General features: G+C 38.4%; 1 protein-coding gene across 6 annotated transcripts in view; it reads left to right on the forward strand.

Annotated features, from left to right (window-relative positions):
- Nucleotides 1–23990, forward strand: part of plag1 (pleiomorphic adenoma gene 1) — a 54558-nt gene extending 30568 nt beyond the window's left edge. Inside the window, exons 1-5 of one of the 6 annotated variants that reach the window (XM_078540472.1) lie at nt 7630–7694; nt 10660–10791; nt 12487–12620; nt 14685–15040; nt 19695–23990. In XM_078540472.1, the coding sequence (XP_078396598.1) occupies nt 14799–15040; nt 19695–20958 (1506 nt within the window). In that variant the 5' untranslated portion in view covers nt 7630–7694; nt 10660–10791; nt 12487–12620; nt 14685–14798 and the 3' untranslated portion in view covers nt 20959–23990. Of the gene's footprint in view, nt 1–7629; nt 7695–10659; nt 10844–12486; nt 12621–13305; nt 13401–14684; nt 15041–19694 lie in introns of those variants that run through there. The other 5 variants (XM_078540468.1, XM_078540470.1, XM_078540471.1 and 2 more) reach the window with 5 other exon arrangements.
- The last annotated feature ends 439 nt before the right edge of the window (nt 23991–24429 follow it).

The raw sequence follows: 24429 nt of genomic DNA on the forward strand, positions 1-24429 counted from the left end.
GAAAAATATTTTTTAAATTTGTATATATCAAATATTCTGGTTGAAGATTGAGGTTGAGAGAGAGAGCTCAGCTGGGATGTCTGGAGTTGATGGGCCAGCAATAGGATTTTTCTGTGTGGAAATTGCATTTGAAGTTAAAGTCAGATAAGTAGCAGTCTGCTGGGATGCCTTGTTAAAGAGATCAGCTAATTTCATTTGCTTCATGAACTTAGGCTTCTCCTTGATTTAGTTTTTCTTGAATCTTGTAAACCTGCTTTATTTTTTATTCTGTTATGAGCTACATTGCTGTAGGGCATGAATTAAATCATCTTCCATATTTTTACATTTGTCTATGGACACTTTCTTCACTTGATCACTAATATCATCATCATCATCATTCTCACTGTTTTTGTCTTTCTCCTCAGGACTTAAAGCCATTTCTACAATTTCACCATTTGTAAGCATGTGAACAACGGGAGCATCGTTGTCTAATGTTCATAACTTCTTCGAAACCTTGTTCATCCAATCATTGCACAGTTTGAGAAGATGACCCTCTCCCATACTCTTAACCGTTCCAAAATCATTTTCTTCTCATTAGAAACACCAAATACTTCAAGATTATCATCTTCATCATCGTTAAACATAGTTGCCGGCCACAGGTTGAGCCAAGTATTAGTTATGGTCTCTTTCACTTGGATCCACGTATAAGTAGCAGGCCAGATGGCAACCTTCATTGAAACTTCTTTTTAATACCATCCAATTCCCAAGTCTCAGTTCACAGCACTAAGCATATGCCTCAAATACTTGGACTTCATGGACCTTAAAATTCCTTTGTCCATTGGCTGTATCAGTGATGTTGCGTTCAGAGATAATTATATGCCACAATGTCTATCACAAGAAGTTCAGCATCAGGATGCACTAAGCAATTGTCAAGCAACAACCAGAAGTTGAGGCCACAATCAGATCAGCCATGATTTTATTGAATGGTGGGGCAGGCTCAAGCGGACGAATGGCCTACTCCTCCTAATTCATATGTTTGTGCATAGGAAGGTTTGTAGTCAAGTACCCCAGGGGTCAGTGTTGGGATCCTTGCTCTTCCGGATATAAATAACTTAGACCTTGATGTACAGGGCACAATTCCAAAATTTTCAGATAATATGAAACTTGGAAGCATTGTGAACTGAGGAGGATAGTGTAGAACTTCAAAAGGCCATAGATAAGTTGGTGGAATGGGCACAAATGCAGGATGAAGTTCATTGTAAAGAAATGTGAAGTGATTCATTTTGGTAGGAGAATATGGAGAGACTATATAAAATAAAGGATACAACTTAGAGGTGCAGGAGCAGAGCGACCTGGGTATATATGTGCATAAGTCATTGAAGGTGACAGGACAGGATGAGAGCACAATTAATAAAGTATACAGTATCCTAGGCGTTATTGATAGGGACGTACAGTACAAGAACAAGGAAGTTGTATTGAACTTGTGTTCAGCCTCAGCTGGAGTACTGCATCCAGTTCTGGGAGCCACACATTAGGAAGGATGTGAAGACATTGGAAAGAGTGCAGAAAAGATTTATGAGAATGGTTCCAGGATGAGGAACTTCAGTTATGAAGATAGACTGGAGAAGTTTTCCTTGGAGAAAAGATGGCTGAGTGGAGATTTGATGGAGGTATTCAAAATCATGAGGGGTCTGGATTGAGAACGAGAGGGTGCAGATTTACAGAATTTGGCAAAAGAAGCAAAAGCAATGTGAGAAAAAAAATTTCATGTAGCAAGTGGTTGAGGTCTGGAATGCACTGCCTAATAGTGTGGTGGAGGCAGATTCAATCAAAGTATTCAAAAGGAAATTAGACTGTTACCTGAAAAAGAAGGAAATGCAATTTTCCCTCCTCCTCCCTGTAACCCTGCTCAAAGTGAACTGCTCATACGGCAAGCTGGTGCAGACACGATGGGCTGAATGACCTCCTTCTGCACTGTAACAATTCTGTGATTCTGAACAATAACTCCTCATCAAGCTCACCTTACTTAGAATGTTCATGAGCCTTGGGAAGAAAGAGCTTCTTAAATCAGTCTAATTAAATTTTCTTGGTTATCATTGCTCTCTTAATATAATAATGAACTGGAAATAGTCTTACTCCCTTGAAACATCTTGGATGCTAGCTTTCTCGAATACGCATTGGTTTACATTTCTGTAGCAGCTGCATTAGCAAAACCAAGCACAATAACCCGTCTTTTACACCTGTTGATGCCTTCCCATCAGCTGTTGCTATGGTTTTCCTTGGTAGGTAAAGCCAAAATAGGGGTGCTTCATTGGTATTGTAGAGTTGTTCAGCAGAAAGGTTTTCATCAGCAATTAGCTTGGCGAGCTTATCTGTAATTTTCAGTTGCCTCACGATCTGCTGAGGCTTTATCTCCACTCACTTTTGATTGCCTTGTTCTATGTGCCTTTTAAATTTCATTAACCAACCTGAAGTGTAGTTGCGTGGAGTTGAAATACTCAGATCATCATGGAAAATCTTGGCTTGCTTAATCAACAGTTGCCCAGGCAATGGCACCCCTCACTCCTCTTTTGAATCCAATCCATTATCACTTCGTCTGAATCATCACTTTTAGGTTTATGTATTGTTTTTCATTAATTGTCACTTCCAGCATAAAACTTCAAGATCTGGTCTTTCTGGTTCTTTAAATTGTAAATGGCGGAGGGTCCCCCCCCCACCCCCCACCTCCCCGGCTCAGCTTTTGCGCTGACGCACGTCTATTTAATTTCTGCAATAATTTCACTTCCTTGGCTGTAGACAAGGTATGCTTCCTTTTTGCAATGTTACCCATGGGGAGTATCTGCCGATCACTTTGACATTATTGCATTGGCAGAGACTTATTATCACTAATAAAACTTATCATTCTCTGTAATACCCTGTAATAAAAACATTTGGGTCAGACATTTTGGGCTGGGTCAGGTGAAGCCAAGGATCATCGACCCAGAGAGTGGGAACTTGACTGGCGTACCACTGTAAACAAAGTGGCGAAGCTGGCGTGCTACCGAGAAGCAGCGCCTAGCAAATTGTCCTGGTAAGTCTGAATTACATTTAACTACATACGAAATGCAGCATTTTCAAAAATGTTCAGTTTTTGGGCAGCCGAAGTTTGGGCATCATACCTATAATATGAACAGATATTGCTTTAAACCTGACTTTGTCTCTGAGCTTTCTCTCAACAGCTGTTCCCCTCCACAACTAGGATAAATGGATGATAATAGCATCCTGCATGTTGAGCACTGACATGCAGAAACCTCGCCTGTAGTCTCGTCTTTAAAGAAGTGAAATCTGTTTTGTTTTATACAATGTTATAGGTTAGCAACAGAACCTCATATGGTTGACAATCTACATCTCCTAATCACTTCAATCCAATGACACTGAATGGGCTGATCAAACATTTTTCCTAATTTTGCATCAGGTGATGGGAATGTGAGCTGTTCTAGCAAACGGAGCATTAATTGTTTATGCAAAAATGGACAGCAAATTGACTAACCCATCAAAATTCTTGCTCTTTGGAATGATCGAGTGGCCATGAAAGTACAAAACGTTGTGACTTTCTGAGCCAAAGTAAATGCTGTCCCGGTTTTCCTGGTTTGCAGATCCCCTTTGCAGGGTGTCTTGAGGAAAATTAGAATAAGACCCCCTAGATCAATGCAGCCTGATTAATTGGGTATCTGCAAGACTGTCTGGATCTTCTACCATGCTCTGTTATCAGTGTCTTGTTCTCTGCTTTTCTGCTGTTTTTTGTCTTGCCCCTCAAGAAGGGAATCCACGTTAGGAAGCCAATACTGAAAACTAGCTACATTTAAGAAAATTTCTCAGAAGCATGATCCTGACCCCTATTCTACTATTTTAATGGGTTGCTCCACAACTTTTGGCTAAACTTCAGTCTCTCACTCCTGAGCTTGGGTCACCCCAATTGTATGGAGGTAAGTGAGTTGGAGGACTCTCCCCTGCGTTTCTCCTGGGCCCAGCCAACTCTACCATTCATAGCTCCAAGATGTATAAGATCTGGAGCATATTTTACTCCAGCTGCCTGCCTCTCTTCCACAGTCTTGTGCATGCCTGTGTGGTCCTAGAGAAGGATTGTACACTCTGTCCATATATTTGAGACCTTCCTGACTTGTGGGCACCACAGACGGTTAATTGTTTTTTTTTTATTCATCCACAGGATGTAGGCTTTGCTGGCTGGGCCAGCATTTATTGCCTATCCCTAGTTGCCCTTGAGAAGGTGATGATCAGTTGCCTTCTTGTACTGCTGCAGTCCATGTGGTGTAGATACACACACAGGACTGTTAGGGAGGGAGTTCCAGGATTTTGACCCAGTGACAGTGAAGAAACGGCGATATACTTCCAAGTCAGGATGGTGAATGGCTTGAAAGGGAACTTCCAGGTGGTGGTGTTCCCATCTATTTGCTGCCGTTGTCCTTCTAGATGGTAGTGGTTATGGGTTTGGAAGGTGCTGTCGAAGGAGTCTTGGTAAATTCCTGCAGTGCACCTTGTAGATGCTATACACTGCTGCTACTGTGCGTCGATGGTGGAGGGAGTGAATGTTTAGTGGAAGGGGTGCCAATCAAGCGGGCTGTTTTGTCCTGGGCCATGTCAAACTTCAGGTGTTGTGGGAGCTGCACTCATCCAGACAAGTGGGGAGTATTCCATCACACTCCTGAGTTGTGCCTTGTAGATGGTGGACTAGCTTTGGGGAGTCAGGAGATGGGCTACTCGTCACACAATTTCTAGCCTCTGACCTGCCCTTGTAGCCACAGTATTTATATGGCTAGTCCAGTTCAGTTTCTGGTCAATGGTAACGCCCAGGATGTTGATAGTGGGGGATTTAGTGATGGTAATGCCATTGAACGTCAAGGGGCGATGGTTGGATTCTTTCTTGTTGGAAATGGTCATTGCCTGGCATTTGTGTGGTGTGAATGTTACTTGCCACTTGTAAGCCCAAACCTGGATGCTGTCCAGGTTTTGCTGCATTTGGACATGGACTACTTCAATATCTGAGTCGTCGCAAATGGTACTGAACATTGTGCAATCATCAGCAAACATCCCCACTTCTGACCTTATGTTGGAAAGAAGGTCATTGTTGAAGCAGCTGAAGATGGTTGGGCCGAGGACACAACTCTGAGGAACTCCTGCAGTGACGTCCTGTAGCTGGGATGACCGACCTCCAACAACCGCAGCCATCTTTTGTGCTAGGCATGACTCCAACCAGTGGAGAGTTTTCCTCCTGATTCCCATTGACTCCAGTTTTTTGATAGGGTTCCTTGATGCCACACTCGGTCAAATGCTGTCTTGATGTCAAGTGCAGTCATTTACCTCACCTCGGGAGCTCAGCTGTTTTGTCCATGTTTGAACCAAGGCTGTAATGAGGTCAGGAGTTGAGTAACCCTGTCAGTGAGCAGGTTATTGCTAAGCAAGTGCCTGTCTTTCTGCCCTTTTGCACTGTAATTCAGTGCTCTTTTTGCTCACCATCTTCTGCAACCTTTTCCAGCCAGAATACACCTCCTCTTTTGAGAGTTTTTCAGTGGTACAGGCTAGCTTTAAGCTAAATATGGGATCTCTGCTGAGGCATGCATCCACCTAAGCAGTATGTTTATCGTGAAAGTCAGTAAGCAACACAAAGTTTGCTTGTATCAAAAGCAGTGAGCCCAGGTAAATTGCGCATTGCGACACCACCTGGTTTTGGGTCCTGTCCAATTTCAGTGCCTCAAGTTAACATTACATTATGTACTGGAATAAAGTATTCTCAAGCTATGCCATATAAACTTCTAAGATTTAGCTCATGAAGAAAACATTAAGGAAAACTAATGTAAGACTTTAATGTACTTTTCAAAACATGAAAGGTTGTACTTTTCAGGTTAGAGTAGATTTCCTCCTAGTTCATTCCCTTTTTTGAGTTGAAGGCATCCAGGTGTTCACTTCTAGTTCATGACTTGTATGATGCAGAGTTTTCTAGTACATTAAAGTTAGAATTAAGATTTTCATTTTTATCTTGAATTTGCACATTGGATTATCAACAAAGTAAATACAGCAGTAAGGTCTTTCCTGCTACAGTATTTAGCATCTAAACACATAAATCATACTTTGTCATTGATTTTTTTTTAAACAAGTGTCAAGAAAAGGCAAGTCCATCATTTCCACTTAAATGAGGAACTTCCCTAGCAACAGAAAATGCCTTTCAAGTTACCTCAGATAATCCCTAACAGTAGTTAGCTTCTAATTGACCTTAAGGAATAACAGCAAATAAATCTTCTAACCTTAAAAGTTACACAAAGCTGCTTTTTAGGAACCATTCAATGAGTGCTACATAATAGGTCAGAATGAGACATGCCTAAGAAACATCAGAGCTGGGATATACTTAGAAAAGATAGGGAAAACGGGGAGGTGGTGTAGTTGTAGTTATTCAGGATAACAACGGCAATAGAAAAAAGAAACAGAACTATAGGCAAAACAAAAATAGAATCCATATTGATAGAGAAAAAAGATAATGAAGGATCAATCACACTAATAGGTGAAGGCTACAGACCACCTAATAGTGGAAGGAGATAGAGGAAGAAACATGCAGACAAATTGGGGAATTGAGTAAAAAGCATAGAATAATGGAGGATTTCAACTACCCTGTGTTACGACCACAGTAGATGTTATTGTTGAGCAAGCCTGATCCCAGAGGGAAAACCTGTCTTGCTGATCATAAACCTTTTGTATTTTGAAAATAAGGAGGAAGAGCTACTGACCCGAAAAGCATAGAACTCCAGTAACACCTTTAAGATTTTTAAAATTAGACGAGCTATTTGAAAGAAAAAACTCAAGCATATTAGATTAAAATTACACAGTTAAAACAGTCATACAGCATAACCCTAAAAAAAACCTACTTGGTTAAAACGCATAAGTAAGCTACCTTCTTGACAACAGCTCCCTTATAGTTTTTAATCATAAAAATACAGTAGTATTACTCAAAGCGAAGAATTGTCGCTTTAATAAAGGTATACCACATGACTCCTCAAACAGTTCCACTCAGATGTAGAAATCCAAAACGAAGGTTCAGAAACTAGCTGCTTTCTCAAAACAGACTTTTCTGGCATGAAACTGGGTAGCTTTCATCAAATCCTTCACAGCTTATCACACAGAAGCTGTCTTCAGTGGGTTCTCCCATACAGCCACACCAACTCAGCTAAACATCTTTCCTTAAATATCTATTTTTCCCTTTCATCTCAAATTCTATTGTCCTTGCACCTCTCTGAACTCAACTTCTCCAAACATAAAAATCTGTTATGTCCTCCTATTGCCTCTACTTTCAGGTCAATAAAATTTAATATACCTTCCCCGGTTTACCTATTGAAACCTTTGTAAGTTGTAAAAGTTCCTTGTCACTTCTAAACTTCCCTTTGAAATTCAAGAGCTAAGAAACCAAGTCCCCACTTATAATGCAAATTTTAAATCCAACCTATTGTAACTCAAACACACCATAACCTCTCATTGCAAATGTCTGAACCTAACATCTTTATCTTTTTATTTCTGTTTTCACAGACGAGCTGTCTCTATTAACCTCACCCAGTTTAATGAATTATGGACACACACACACACACACACACAGCTTCCTTTAGAGAATACCACCATAAATCCAAAAATATATTTAAAAATCCATCACTCGTGATATTAATTGGGCAGACAAGGTAAGAAAAGGGGATAAGGGAATGGAGTTCCTACAATGTGACTTCTCTCAAACCCAGATGTAAAAAGTCCAACAAGGGAAGACTCCCCATTACTAGATCCAATAGTGAATGAACCAGAGCAGATAAGAGAAGTAAAAGTAGGGGGAATATTCAGGCTATAGTGGCCATAACACAATATGCTTTGAGGTGATGTTGGAGAAGGACACAAGTATGACAAAACTAAGTTAATAGATTGAGGAAAAGCTGATTTTGAGACTGAGAATAGAACTTGGGAAAGTAAAATATGTAATAATATTGTCAAACAACAATGGGAAACATTTAAAACTATGTTCAACAAAGTACAGGAAAATATATTCTGCTAAAAGGAAAGAACAAACTAAACAGTAGTGAGACTCGGTGATGAATAAAGACATAAAGGACCAGTTGAGTATTAGGAGGCAAAGAGATTAGGAGAGATGTCAAAACAGTTAGAAAGGCAGAGAGGAACAATGAAATTAAATCATAAAGGAGCATAAGACACAAAACAAAATAGTAAAGTATTTTACAGGCAGATCAATAATAAATACTGTGATGGGAATAAGACCTTTAAAGGATAAACAGGAGAATACTACAGGCAACGATAGATGGAAGAAATATTAAACCATTATTTTGCTTCAGGATTTCCTAGGGAGATAGAACATGATGTTGAATGATGAGATGAGCAATGAGAGAGTGTATTTAAAATAAAAAAAGGGATGTAATGAATAAACTAAAATAATTCACAGGATAAAACCCTGTTGCAGACATATTTGATACCTTGTTAGAAAAAGGTGTAGTGCCAGTGGACTGGCAGATAACAAATGTAAATCCTATATTTATGAAGGTGACAGAACATGTTCAGGGAAAAATATAATGCATAGTCAGAATGGATTTCAAAAGGGAAAACCTTGCTTGACCAACCTGACTGAAATTTTTGAGGAAGTAACAGAGAAAGTCGATAATGGTAATGCGTTAGATGCAACTTATCTGGATTTTCAAAAGGCCTTTGATAGGTGCCCCATAATAGATTAATGAATAAAGTCAGAGAATGTAAGTCAGGGGACAAGTGGCAGAATGGGTTGCCAAATGGCTTCAGGACAGAAAGCAGAGAATGGGAGTAAAGAATAGCTATTCAGAGTGGCAGAAGGTAGGAGGTTGTGTTCCACAAGGATTAGTGCTATTCACAATTGACATTTATGATTTGGGACTTTGGAATCAAAATCATCATTTCTGAATTAATGGATGGCACCAAATATGTATGTGTTGGGAGCAGTGGGGCAGAGATAGTCAGTATTGAGGTGGACTGCAACAAATTATAGGAAGATATAAATTGGCAAATAATTAACAAAGAAGTTCAACACAAAATTTGAGGTAGTGTATTTTGGTTGAAAGAATAAGGAGGTCACTTATTACTTGGAAGGTGCAAGTCGAGGTGGGATATTGAACTAAAAATGACTAAAATGGCACCACAGGGCGTTAAAAAAGGAATTCGCTATATTTCTAAAGTGGTAGAGTTGAAAAGTAGGGAAAGTATGCTAAACACTTGAGTACTGTGTGCAGTTCTGATCGCCATATTATAAAAAGGATAATGAGGCACTGGAGAGGATGCAGGGAAGAGTTACAAGGATGATTCCAGAAATGCATGTGTATACATATCAAGAAAGGATTGACAACCTGTGTTTCTTTTTCACTTGATAAAAGAAGGCTGAGAGGGTGACCAAATAGAGATCTTTATGAAATGTTTTGGTAACATGAATACAGAAAGAGTATTTCCTCTTGCGGGGAAGTGTGTAAGTAGAGGTCATCGATATAAGGTAGTCACCAAGAAACCCAATAGGGAATTCAGAATAAAGTTCTTTACCCAAAAAGTAGTGAGAATGTAGAATTCGCTACCACAGGGAGTGGTTGAAGGGAATGGCATAGATGCATTTAAGGGTAAGCTAGAAAAGCATTTCAGGGAGAAGGAAGTATATGGTTACGATGATTGATTTAGATGGGAGGAGGTGGAGCATAAGCTTCGGCATGGCATGATTAGGCTAAATGCCCTGTTTCCCCCTGTTTCTCTGCCATATATCCTATGTAGTCTTATGCCAGATTTTGTGAGCAGAACTCGCTGTTACTAAGATGTAAATTGGACAGCAACTTCCAGTGACTGCATATGCACAATTAAAAGCGTAAATCAGGAAATTGTTGTCCAAGTGTTACCCTGCTCCTTCAAAAGCTGTGGAATAATGGTTATCTTGCTGAGGGACTCACGACTCAATATACTGAATAGCATGTAGTGCTGTACTTGCCTGATGTATACCTTCCCAGCTCGCCTTAGAAGTCAGAGCTTGTCCATTCCATTCTAAATACCCTTTTGATTGTATGGTAAGCCTTAATAAATACCATACAACCTCTCTGGCAGTTAAAATTAACTGTAGCAGGTGTGGAGTCTCTTTCCTTCAGATTTTAAGCATTGGCGATTTTTTAAAAATAAAAATGAATTGTCTCCTCTTGCTCTCTCAATCTTTCTTTCCTTATTTTTTTTTCTATACCTGATTTGACATCAGACTCTGCATATTAATGATTCTTCAATCTGATTAGTTAAGGAGATATACAATTGCTTGCTTTGTTCACAAAGGTTCCAGATGCTCTGTAGAAGGCTGTGCTTTCTTCATAGTTGGCTGACAGGAACTTACAGTTCAAACGCCCATAAAAATTCTGTGGACTATTGGAAGTGCAGTTCGCCACCGACTGTGATATCCAACCTGTTATTGTTCTTCTCCCTTCATAAAAGAACAATTTTCTTGTGACTTTGAGCAATGTCTTGGAAGATTCGCTGAGTTTAGGGTTAAACTCATTTTAAAATGTTATTTGTAGTGCTTGTTTGTTAATTTCAATCAATGCAAAATTTTAGGTGTAAGGCTTATCTGAAGACTCTTGCATTCACATTGTATCTTTTTAGATCATCAAATATGGGACATGGTACATTATGGTCACCACCAGGAAGAATTAGCGGAACTGGTTGAGACTGCTGTACATGAAGCTGGATGCATAATCCATTGTTTTTACAACAATTCAGTGAAGTACAGAAAAGGTAACTGTCCTTTTCTGGATATTTTTGTCAACACAGTCTCTACATGCTACAGGTAATTTCAGAATGTGTAAGTTTGAATGTGCTTGGGGTGGGAGGAGGGTCTTTTTTTTCCAAAAAATCTTCAAGTAATAAGAGGTGAAAGCTGCTAAGGGCCAAGTGGAACACATTTCAGTGGGATAGCATTAGGTGAACAGTGATTATAATATCAGGTTTAAAATAGTTATTTAAAAAGACAAGGTACAATCAAGTGTAAAAATACTTGACTCGGAGTGCTAACTTCAGTGAGATAAAAAGGGATCTGTCCCAGGTGGATTAGGAGAGTAGAAATTGATAAGCAAAGCAGCGATGTGAACTATGGGAGGCATTCGAAGTGGAGATGGTTTGGGTGAGAATAAACACAAAGCCAAAAGTGTGTGGAGCAAGAGCATCCAAAGCTAGAGCTCCCTGGATAACAAAGTATAAAGACTTAAAATTAGACAGAAACGGAGGTTTATAATAATAATCAGGTTCATAATATATTAGAAAACTAAGCTGAATATAGAAAGTACAGAGGAGATCTTAAAACTAGGGCAAATTGAAAGTAAGACAATGGATTAATAACTGATACAAAAGGGAACACACAAATAATAAAGGGTAGTTAAAGGGTGGGTGGGCCTGATTACGGACCATAGAGGAGATAGTCTTCTGAAGATAATGGGTATAACCGAGCATGAGTATATTGCAATGTAAAGGAGGAGACAGTAGCAATATTGGATAGGATAAAAGTAAAGAGGAGGTACTTAAAAGTTTGGCAATCCTCTAAGTAGAAATGTCATCTGGTATGGATGGGATGCTTTTTAGGTACTGAGGAAAATAAGAGTAGAAATTGTGGAGTCTTTAGCCACAATCTTCCAAACCTCTTTGGATATGGGGGTGGTGCCACAGGACTGGCAGATTGCCAATGTTCGCCCCTGTTTAAAAAGGGGATCGTGATAAACCCCACAACTACAGATCCAGAGGAATCATTTTTTTTACACAGCGAGTTGTTGTGATCTAGAATGCATTGCTGGAAAGAGTACAGGAAACAGATTTGGTAGTAATATTCACAGAGTGGGGTTTTGATTGGATAGCTCTACCAAAGGCATGATGGGTAGAAAACCGCCATATCATTCTATGATTCTGGGTAAAGACTTATTATGCCATGTCAAATTCTGTGTGATAAAGATGTAACATAATTATAAGCTGTTATTGCTATCACTCTGATCTTGCACACAGAATTACAACAGCTGTAATGTTTTAATGTCGCAACATTTATAAATTATACACTCTCAACCAGTAGTTTCCTGGAAAATGTTGTTTAACCTATCACAAAAGTCAATATAAAGTCCTAATTTTCCCACATAACATTAATTTCATAATACTATACATTCTATGAAATCACTTTGGGGTGTTCCTGAGAAATATGAAGAGGTGCTATTTTACATTCAAGTTCTTGTGTTCTAATTAGCAGTGTTTTCTTTTTATCTATTTTTCAAAATTCTATGGCACTCCTCATTGCCACTTATTTTTTCCCCCTAACTTGTAAGAGCTAATCTGAAAACACACTTTCTCCCCAGTACTATTATAAAATTTTCAAAATTTTGTTTTAGTAGAAGTGTGTTTCAAGGATACTTGATTTGTGCACTTGTGACACCAACTTCTGATTTTTGCCCCTAGGTTCTAGATTCATGATTTGCAAAAATCTGGGGCAAAGAGTGACTGCACAAACTAAATGAACCTGATAGTGAGTTCTACTATGGAAAGTGGTATTTTCATTATGAGTAGAACTAAGAAGAAAATCGTTTGAGCAGGTAAACTTCTCTCCCTGACCCCATGACGTAATTATAGAAAAAGCAAACTCTTTGGTTTTTTTGCTTTACATTAGTTTACATTTTTGCCCTCCATAATTCACAAGTCCAGATAGTGAATTCTTATAACACATTGGCTAATTTACTCAACCTCTATTAATATCCTTAATGGGAAATTCTTGCAACTGATACACAAGTTTTAGGGTAACTCCATGTAAATTATTTCAACAACTCAATTCTCAGAATTTATTTGAAAACCTTGGGGCCAATTTTCACTTTCACTAAACTGACAGCTGCGGATTGACTCTCTGTTATATGCAACACGCAATCTTTCAGTTCTGCTGAAACCTGAGAAAGGTAGGGACAGGGCATATTAAGGATGGTTCATCCACACTGCCCACTCCAAGGCAGACAATGTTTAAAATAATGTCATTTTCTTTTTGCATTATTAACCTTTCATAAATAATCTAACAAACCCTTTTAAGGTAATTTAGTAACATTGAGTTTTTTTTTTATTTGTTCTTGGGATGTGGAAATTGATAATTGTCCTTAAGAACGTGGTGGTGAGCTGCTACCTTGAATCGCTGCAGTCCACGTAGGTTAGGTACACCTACAGTGCTGTTAGGAAGGGAATCCTGGGATTTTGATCCAGTGACAGTGAAGAAATGATGATTATTGTTCCAATCAGGATGGTGAGCGACTTGGAGGGAAACTTGCAGGTGGTGGTGTTCCTATACTGTCCTTCTTCTAAAGGTAGAGGTCGCAGGTTTGGAAAGTGCTTTGGTGAGTGAACAAATATAAACAACAATAAGGATAGTATTTCCACATAGATGTCTTGGACTTTGATACAGAAACACAATCACAATCTCAATTTTCTGATGACACAAAAGTAGGAGACTTGGCAAATATTGAAGAGGACTGAAGAAGACTTCAGGAAGACAAGTTAGTGGAATGGGCAGACAGGTGGTAGATACAATTTCATGAGAATAAGTTTGAAGAAAAAAACAAGAAATGGGAGTATACAATTAAAGAATGATGCCCACAGCAAATGAACAGATAAACATATGTTAAAATACATAATTGCCTGAAAATGCAAGCAGAAAAAGCTACAAATAGGCCAGTAGAATTTTGAGATAAGGGCATTGAGTACAAGAATAAGGAAGTAATCATATATGCAAAACTTTGATAAGGCAATTAGGAGTATCTGTGTGCAGTTCTGAATGCTCCATTATGTGAATGACGTTAAATCTATAGAGAGCATGCATTGGTAGATACACCAAGGTAATGTCAGGAATGCAAACTATTGTTATAAGAAGAGATTTGAGATACTGGGACTATTTACACATGAACAGAAAAGGCTAAATGAGGTTTTTAAATCTATTAAGGGTGTTTCAATGCACTTTGATGTGTGTAGAGAAAGGGTATATCTTCAATTTGGGGAGTTGGTAACAAGGGTCACCAATTTAAAATTACCACTGTTGTAATGACGGGTCATCAACCAGAAAATTTTGCTATTTCTCTCCACAGATGCTGCCTGACTTGCTGAATATTCCCAGCATTTTCTGTTTTTACTTCAGATTTCCAATATCCTGCAGTATTTTGCTTTGGGATTAGTTTCGGATTGCTCTAGCAGAGACAGCATAAACAGAATGGACCTAATGGTCTTCTCCTATGCTGTTAACATCTACGGTTTGAACGATAAACTGATTATATAAAAATGCTGTTGATATTAAAGCGAGATGCTAAAGCAGGTGAAGATATCTTTATTCAGGCTTTCATTTCTGGAGACAAAAATACACAGTAGAAAGGGGATTATGTCTCCTTTTGAAGACTATCCGTAAATAATTATAAGTGCATTATGTTCTGCCAACTTTAGTTCATTCTACAATGAACCGCAAGCCATTGGAAATGGTTCCAGATGTGGCATAGCTCTAAGAATTAGGGTTAAGTATCTAATAGAGATACCATTGTGGCAGTGAGGAATGTTCTTCTGAAATCAGTTCTGACACACCATGTCTTGCCTGAAACAACTTATGAAGGTTTCTCCACAACTTGTATTGTTTACAGGTTCTAAATGCGTTGAACACATGAAACGTCAGAGAGAAGAAAAAGAAGTCAATTCACATCAGTACAACTGGGCCAAACTCGAGTGTCCAGAGATAAGGCCTACTGTAGAGTGCGATGGCCACTGTCATCCCTGGTGATCTTTTAGAAGTAAAGGATACTCAGAAAGTTCTAGCGGGGAAACGTAAACGAAGTGAAACCAAATCGAGAAAAGCCTTCCCTTGTCAGTTGTGTGGAAAGATCTTCACAAGTGTTGAGAAATTGAAAGTGCATTCATATTCGCACACCGGAGAAAGACCCTACAAGTGTTCACACGAGGCCTGTACCAAGGCATTTGTGTCTAAGTATAAGCTGCTGAGGTACGGAAAACCTTATACAGAATAGGAAATTTTATATTTCACAGCAACATTGGGGATATTTGTCTCTGACATTTTGGTAATTTAGCATCATAAAAAAAGTACAGCAATTCTAAATTTCAGATTTGGACTCATTCTAAATTAAACAATTGCCTGCAACTATACACTTAAATGATTTCACAGCAGACATTGCAAGAGCCTGTAGAAAATTAGATTGAGGAAAGAAATACATTTTTGACAAAGATGATCAAGGTGACAATGACCAGATATTCAGACTGAAACTGGTGCAATGGTTGCACGTATAGACAGGCTCACTTTGATGCAACAGACAATGGAATATTTGACTAAATGTTGCTGTCAGATTTTGAATGACTTAAGGTACTGTTATTTTTCTAATTGCTGTTTTTATTGTGTTTTAGATATATAAAGCGTGTAGAGGTTCTGCAAAAGACAACAAAACAAATGTAACCGAATTCATTAATGAATATATTCAAAGGGCAGGAATTTCCACTAGATTCACCCAAAATTGGCCAAACCAACGCAAATAGAGTTTCCACGACATTTCATGCTATTTTAAAAGACATTGCACTTGAACTTGCTCTGGCCCACAAAACTAGTCAAGCTGCCCCTCACCCCTATGACCAGTCAAATTTAGGACATGGTGATAATGTCACTAGACGAGTAATCCAGAGGCCCAGGCTAATCCTCTAGAGGCATGGGTTCAAATCCCACTACAGCAGCTGGTGGAATTTAAAATCAATTAGTAAAACCTGGAATTGAAAGCAAGCCTCAGTAATGACCATGAAACTATCATCGATTGTCGTGAAAACCCACCTGATTCACTAAGGAGGTGGTGGTATAATAGTATTGTCACTGGATCAGTGACCCAGGGTAATGCTCTAGGGACCTAGGTTCAAATCATGCCGCAGCAGATGGTGAAATCTGAATTCAATTTACCAAGCAGTCAGGATAGCCAAGTGATCTAACGTGTCAGACTTGAGGAGTGTGATTCCTTGCCTTGCAGTGACTTGATGAATTCTGGTCCCTTTCTAGGGTCATGGGTTCAAATCCCACTCCTGACATTCCATTTTAACAGGTCCAGGCAGCAGGCTGTTTGCCCCTTTCCTGCGGCTATGTTCATGGCCAGGTGTCCCTGGAGAGGGAGCACGCGGTGTCTGCCGGCACTGTCGAGGCCTTCTGTACTCGGGCACCACGGGGACTTGGGTGTTTCATTGACCTTCTTAATCATATTTTGGCTTAATGTTTGTAAGTTTAAAAAAAATGCTCTTTAGGGAAGAAAATCTGTCATCCTTGTCTGGACTACATGTGACTCCAGATCCATGGCAATGTGGTTGACTCTTAACTGCCCTCTGAATTCTTTTTTTTTAATATTCATTCATGGCTAGGCCAGCATTTATTTCCCATCCCTAATTGCCCTTGAGAAGGTGGTTGTGAGCTGCCTTCTTGAGCCACTGCAGTCCATGCAATATAGGAACATCTACAGTGCTGTTAGGGAGGGAGTTCCAGGGTTTTGACACAGCGACAGTGAAGGGACGGTGATATATTTCCAAGTCAGGATGGTGAGTGGCTTGGAGGGGAACTTCCAGGTGGTGGTTTTCCTATGTGTCTGCTGTCCTTGTTCTTCTGGATGGTATTGGTTGTGGGTTTGGAAGGTGCTGTCTAAGGAGCCTTGGTGATTTCCTGCAGTGCATCTTGTAGATGGTATGCACTGCTGCCACTGTGCATTGGTGGTGGAGAGAGTAAATGTTTGTGGACTGGGTGCCAATCAAGTGGGCTGCTTTCTCTTGGATAGTGTTGTGGGAGCTGCGTTCATCCAGTCAAGTGGGGAGTATTCCATCACACTCTTGATTTGTACCTTGTAGATGGTGGACAGGCTTTCAGGAGTCAGAAGGTGAGTTTCTCACCGCAGGATTCCTAGCCTATGGCCTGCTCTTGGAGCCACAGTATTTCTCTGTCTAGTCCAGTTCAGTTTCTGGTCAATGGTAATCCCCAGGATAGCTGATAGTGGGGGATTCAGCGATGGTAATGCCATTGAATGTCAAGGGGCGATGGTTTGATTCTCTCCTGTTGGAGATGGTCATTGCCTGGCACTTGTGTGGCGTGAATATTACTTGCCACTTGTCAGCCCAAGGCTGGATATTGTTCACATCTTGCTGCATTTGGACATGGACTGCTTCAGTATCTGAGGAGTCGTGAATGGTGTTGAACATTGTGCAATCATGAGCGAACATCCCCCCTCGTGACCTTATGATGGAAGGAAGGTAATTCATTGATGAAGCAGCTGAAGATGGTTGGGCCTCAGACACAACCCTGGGGAACTCCTGCAGTGATGTCCTGGAACTGAGATGATTGACCGCCAACAACCACAACCGTCTTCCTTTGTGCTAGGTATGACTCCAACCAGCAGAGAGTCTTCCCCAATTCCCATTAACTGTAGGTTTGCTCGGGTTACTTGATGCCACATTCAGTTCAAGTCACTCAGTTCAAGGGCAATTAGGGATGGTTAACAAATGCCGGCCTTGTCAGTAATGCCTACATCACGTGAAACAATAAATTAATTACTATCATGCGTTTCCATTAATTGCACCAGCTTGCAAGCCTTCGAGGTTCTAAAAACTTTTTGGGTGCAAGGACACAAATAGACACTTAGTAAAATCTTTTAAATATTTGTCATTTTCAGCTATTTAAAATTGTTACTTACAGGTGGTTAACTAGCTCTGGTTAACTCTGATTACATTTTGTGATGATCCCGTTTTCAGCTATATTCATCAAACTGCACCATTATCATATATCAAGCAATTTTTTTAATGCAATGTTTTTAAAAAGCTCTTCTAAAACATTACCAGTTTGTGCTGGTTCATGGCAGATTTTACGCTTGATATTGAAATTAGTTTGAACAAAACTTGGGTGAAATTACTTCCCAAAACTAGCACAATTTCAGGTGCAGTTTGCGCCTTGATCACAGATTGTGCCTAGAACAGAAACTCTATCCCAAGACCTTTATTGAATGCTTTCAGCATCTATATTTTTTTTGCCAAAGATTTTCACTGTTTCCAATCCTTTTCAAAACATGCACTTTTGACAGCATCCAAAAATAGCATTTAAATGGATAGATACAATATAAATAATCCAGAAACATTAAGGGGTTTAGGGCAAGAACAGGTATATGGAGTTAGGTCGCAGGTCAGCCATGATCTCACTGTATAGCGGAAGAGGCTCAAGGGGTCAAATGTCCTACTCCTGTTCACATCCTATGAATCTGGTCTAATTTGCAAGTAGTTGAATGTTCACACACATATAAGCCTACACAAAAACATGGAACTTAGCATGAAGCCACATCCTTCAACTCTGACAGCACAGTTTCAACACCAACCCATGTAACAATTCTAATTATGCAAGTGTAAAATTTTTGTAGGAATTACAGCCAATAAAAAAAGCAATACAATCACAGAAGTTGCATTTCTCAGAATTTTAGTCATTTTAATCTAGTATCTTCAGCATTTTTTTTTACACGATTCCTTAGCCGTGTTTTAAACAATCTGCTGTAAAAGTAAAATAAACATTAATTTCTTATGGCTTAGAATTGTTGTTCATGTAAATGTTTGACATAATCCGATTAGAAATTAGTGTTTGAAGTATTTGTGTAGAAAATCAGTGAAATAATTTTTTCTTTAGTTTTAAACTTAATTGTATTCAAAGTAGCTTCAAATTAAGATGATATGACAATTTTTCGATAAAATCCTATTTTTACAGTAACTGTTTGAAAAGAAAGTATGCATTTAATTTTTGCAATGCTTATTTTATATCTATACTTATATTGTGAATATATTTTATAACTTAATAATATGGATGCTTAATACTTCAGCCAAATTACTTTCTTCTATTTTAACATGGGGTGATAACTCGAACAGATTAATGCTGGTGAGAGGAATTTAGTATTAACACTAAGCATTTATATGGTAATATCTCCAACAAAATGTAAAGCCCATTCAAAAAAGATTTTTTTTCAACTGTTAATTGCTTTCCCTATGTTTATTAATTCAATGTCTATCTTTCCCTGACGGTGGTACTTTAGATGCAAATCACAACGTCATAAAATGTTTCAGCAATTTCCTTCAATAACACAGTGGCATTTTTGGATGCTGTCAACAATTTTGATTAACTAATTCAACACAAGTTTCATTGAAGTAAACTAACTTTTAGAAAAATATAACCTTATTTCCCCATGCAAAAACTCAAGGCTATTTTAATCATATGAATAGTATAATCCTCACAGCCTACATGCGCTAATACATATGACTAAATGTTTATAAATTCTTACTTGCCAAAACCTTGTTATTTATACTGTTTCTGACATTTTTGCTGTTAAAATGACTATGCTCTATAATTTCAAGAAATGGTCAATTTAGTTAATATATTCTATTAAATTTAAATCATTTATATGGATGTATAAGGTTACAAAATTATAGTCATTTATAAGCCAGATTTTCTGTTGAAAAATGAATTCAATTTGTTTTTGTGTGGCGTATTGTAATGTGTATTGCCTACCTGCAAACATGGAAGGCCAGTACAATTTACTTTTATGCAGATGTTTAAATGAGTTTCCAGTATCAGTAACAACTTGTATCTATTCAAGGCATATGGCCACCCATTCACCTCAGAAGACCCACAAGTGTACTTACTGTGAGAAAATGTTCCATCGTAAAGATCATCTAAAGAACCACCTGCAGACTCATGATCCAAACAAGGAAGCCTTCAAGTGTGAGGAATGTGGGAAAAACTACAATACAAAGCTTGGCTATAAACGTCATCTGGCTCTGCATGCTGCAACTAGTGGTGACCTCACCTGTAAAGTGTGCTTACAAACATTTGAAAGCACAGGGGTGTTACTGGAGCACCTGAAGACGCATGCTGGCAAGTCATCAAGTGGCACAAAGGAAAAGAAACACCAGTGTGACCACTGTGACCGTTGTTTCTATACTCGTAAAGATGTTCGGAGACATATGGTAGTACACACTGGAAGGAAAGACTTCCTTTGTCAGTACTGTGCCCAGAGATTTGGTCGGAAGGACCATTTGACACGCCATATGAAGAAAAGTCATTCACAGGAGCTGCTAAAGGTGAAAACTGAACCACCAGACTTTATGGATCTCTTTAGCTCTAATCCGTCATTGTCATTGAAAGATGAGCTAACTCCAGTGATGTCAGTGGTTTCCAGTGAACTGACAAGTAGGCCATTTACAAATACTTTACAAATGAATATCTACAGTGCCCATATTCAGACCATGCAAACATTAGGGTCAACAAACCAAATGGTCTCTACACCATTACCTTTAGGAATGGGTTGCCCACTAGAAATTGAGTCTTCAATTCGCTCTCCTCAAGAACTCTCCTCAAAATATTTTCTTGGTTCTACCTCATATGCCATTGCAATGCCTGAAAAAGGACAACCATTAAAAAGTGAGATAGACAGTTACTTAATGGATCTACAAAGTGATTTGCTTTCCTCTGCCCATGACACTCAATCATCCTCATCAAAACTAAGTTCGGAATTGCAGGCAGGGTCTCTGGGTGATGGATCCGGTGATATTTTGCTTTCAAAAAGTCCAACGGTCCTCGGTGAACCTCTGAATACATCATCCTTGGACTTTTCTCAGTTGTTAAGTTTCTTGCCACTTAATAGCCCTCCATACAATCAACCAGTTTCTTTGGGCAATCCTGGAATGTGTTATACACAGGAAGAACCTCACGCATCCCTAATTCCACTCCCACCACAGTGCCAGGATTCACATGAAACTGGCAACAGTATTGCTCTCAATGCTCTGCATCCCTTATCTACAGTCTTCACAACTAGCTTAAGCACAACAACCCTACCACGTTTTCACCAGGCTTTTCAGTAGACAGTAAGAATTTATTTCTTATCCGCTTCCTTTTACAAATATTCTACTATGTGATGCCAGTTACCCAGATGGAACATTAAGGAATTGGATTGTAGAATCCTTAATGGCTTCTAATATCTTTGCAGCTTTGTGAATAGTCACAGCAGGCATGCAAAACCATGGCATGATGAATAACACAGGACTGTTTTTGTTCATGCTGGGAACATCCTATTTAGCAGTTAATATAATGCAAATTTATTATATGTTAGTAAGCAGATTTGAGTCTAAGCCACCATTAATAGACACAAACTGACAAGTCTAAAGGTTTACAGTAAGAATTCATACTCTATAGCACCTCATCCAACTCCATGACCATGTTTTAATTTTGAGGCTGTGCTGGCATTAAAAAGCAATCTTTCAGATTTAGTTATCAGAGCGACTGCAACATTCACATATTTCATTTTTTGAAAAAATGTTTTAAGCAAACTACAATTTTAAAAATAATTTTATTGCTGCTCTGGTCAATGATTTTTGCAAAGTTCATTTTTTTAGATCTTTTCGGGATCTTGTATAGAATAGTAGCCCATATTTGTGCGTTTAAAATAGTTTGCACGTGAAGTACCTTTTAAACTTGGAGCTTATCTGCGCACCGAGGGCCTACTATGATTCAAAAAAAATTCCATTGCTCCAAAAGAATTACTCAGAATACGTTAACAAACATATTATCTTCAAACAATTTGATCAAATTCAATACAGTACATTTTTAAAACTCTGGTGGCGATCCTTTTGAAAACTCATTTGCCATGTAGTGAATCCTGCATGAATCTTGCTTTCCGACTTGTGTTGGTTTTCTTTCAAATTTTGAGTGAACAGCATTAATGAAGATTATGAATTTATATAGTAGGTATTCAACTAAAATTTTGAATATCTGATACTTGGGAATAAATTCGACAGAAGAAGCTGATAATGCATATTCATCTTCCAAAATGTTGTAAATTCATCTCCATTTGATTATTGGTTTGGCCAACAAACTTTTTTTTCTTGAGGATATTTTCCAATTAATTCTTGTTTTAAAACAAGATAAGTGGAAGAGAGAATTTCTGAAAATGAAGCACAGCCTTAGAGGCAGAGAATCAACTAGTAAAAAAAAAAAAGGCAAATAAATGAAGTTTTGAAGTTTAGAATCCTTATTTGGTTATAACATTAAATTATGCAAATTCTCCTTGATTTATTTTGAATTTTAATAATAGCATAATTTAGCCAATATGTTTAGCTAAATATTTTAGGCTATTTAGTGTATTTGCTGCTTTGAAAAACAACCGGTTTGTTCTCAGAGAACCACTTCCTCCATCCCTCTTACAGATTTGACATTATGACAACTATTCTGGTTGACTTACTTCAGAGGTTCCAGTTGATCTTTGTTTATCTGCATCATATTACTGATGTTCACTTTCATGCCTGCATTATTGTAATGTGCTTGAATTTATTGCTTCATTGATGAAATGCAGACTGTATGAAATTGCTATTGTTTGCTAGACTAAACCTCAAAAGTTCAAAAAAGAAACCCCAAATATCTATTTTAAACTGATAAAGCAATTGTACTTAATGGCTTCCTTTTATAGTTTGGAAAAAATGTACCTCTAAGATATATCAGTATTTTAAAATCAGACGGGCATGCTAGTTTTTTAAAATTTGAATTTTTCCAGTGAGTGAACTCGATTTTTGAGATAATGAAAGCGGTTTGTTGTCTTGTACTATACACAGCAAACAAGTGTTGTACAAAAGCAAAATACGCATTTGCTTGAAATCTGAAAAAAAAAATGCTGCAAAACTCAGCAGGTCTGGCAGCATCTTTGGAGTGAGAAACAGAGTTAATGGGCCAGATTTTCGCTCCTGACATGGGTAGCTTGAGTCAGAAAATTCTCCAGCTCAACACAGCCATCGCTGAGAAAGAGTACCTCGAGTGGCGCAATTTCTGCTATGCCCCACCCGCTGCTTATAGCCTTCATGCTAACTTAATGTCAACCCATGCCCCCACCCACCACCCTTTGCACTTAACACCGTCCATGCCAACTAACTGTCCACCATGGGCAAACCTCAGGAGCCATGTTGAGATTAAATAAAATAAAGATCTAAATATCTATTGCAGCTTTCACTGCATTAAAAAAAAATTCATGAAAATCCATTCAAACTTTACAAGTCCTTCAAGTACTTAATCCTCTATTAAAACAAACAGACTTGTATTCACAGCTGTTTAATAACTTTTCTGAGCTGTTACTCAAACTCTGAATTTACATTTCCCCCAGCTCCCTTTCTGGGATAATTATAGATTGTGGAAAGCAGCCAACCATTGATAATATGATGATAGCTCTTGGAGTCATGTCAACAAACAGCAATGGTAACTAACAGAACAGATTTTTTTTTAACTCTCACTGACAGAGGCAGGCTTTTTTTTATAATTTTAAAGAGCTGGGGTTTAAATAACTTGACAGCGTGTCAGTTTTATATACCTTATCTGCCCTTCATGAACAGTTACATCTCCTCCATAAATTCATGACTCCCCCACTGCGAGTTAAAGCCCTCGCTACAGTGAAAATGGGGTCTGCTTGACTGAGTTCAAATTACCTAGCTGAGTTTGAGTTTCCTCTTATGAGTCACACCCTGCGCCCTTTCCCCTATTGAAGAAAATGGGATCTGTCAGGACTTCTGGATCCAGATCCAGTCCACTATTTTTAAAGGCCTGCAGAGACTTCACAACTCCATGAAAAGGTTGATGATGTGTTCTGACAAAAAGTCATCTCTCTACAGATGTTGCTAAATTTGCTGAGTATTTCCAGCATTTTCTGTTTTTAATTATAAATGAATGTTGGAATTTGTTTAGATAAGGATTTAACATATTACTTCAGTGGCAGACATTGGTCCAACTGATCATGATTCAGCCAGCTGGTTAATCCCTGCAAGCTTTAAATTTGGTAAGCAATATTCTAATAAAGTACTTAGCAAGATGTGTTACAATCTAATTTATTGGTTGGCTGTTAGCAACCTTGTAATGTGGTACAAAATACTTTACATTGAAATTTAAACAGGCTAAAATAATTGAATAAAAAGCAAAAACTGAAAATATTGGAAATCAAACAGAAACAAAAGAATACCGGAAACAATGAGCCTGATTTTAACTCTAAGTGAATGGGTTTTGAGTCAATTTCACCCATTGTCTGTGGCATTGTGGAGAGATTGGACAAATTAACACTTCAGGCATAACCCTTCAGAAGTGTTGTGTGACAGCTGAGATGTTAACATGTCTGATCTTTCCGCAAATGTTCATTGACCTGTTCAGTGTTTATCAATTAGTCAAGCTTTTTTGTCTCATGGGCTTCTTGAGGATGTTAGTTGATGGAACATTGCTTAATCAAAATTACCTGTAGCCCAAAAATATGGAATGTAGGGAAGCCATAGGAGCTATCTAGCTTTGATTAACATATTACTTTGTAA

The sequence above is a fragment of the Cetorhinus maximus genome, chromosome 4, assembly GCF_964194155.1.
Source record: "Cetorhinus maximus chromosome 4, sCetMax3.hap1.1, whole genome shotgun sequence".
In the NCBI taxonomy this organism is placed as follows: Eukaryota; Metazoa; Chordata; class Chondrichthyes; order Lamniformes; family Cetorhinidae; genus Cetorhinus; species Cetorhinus maximus.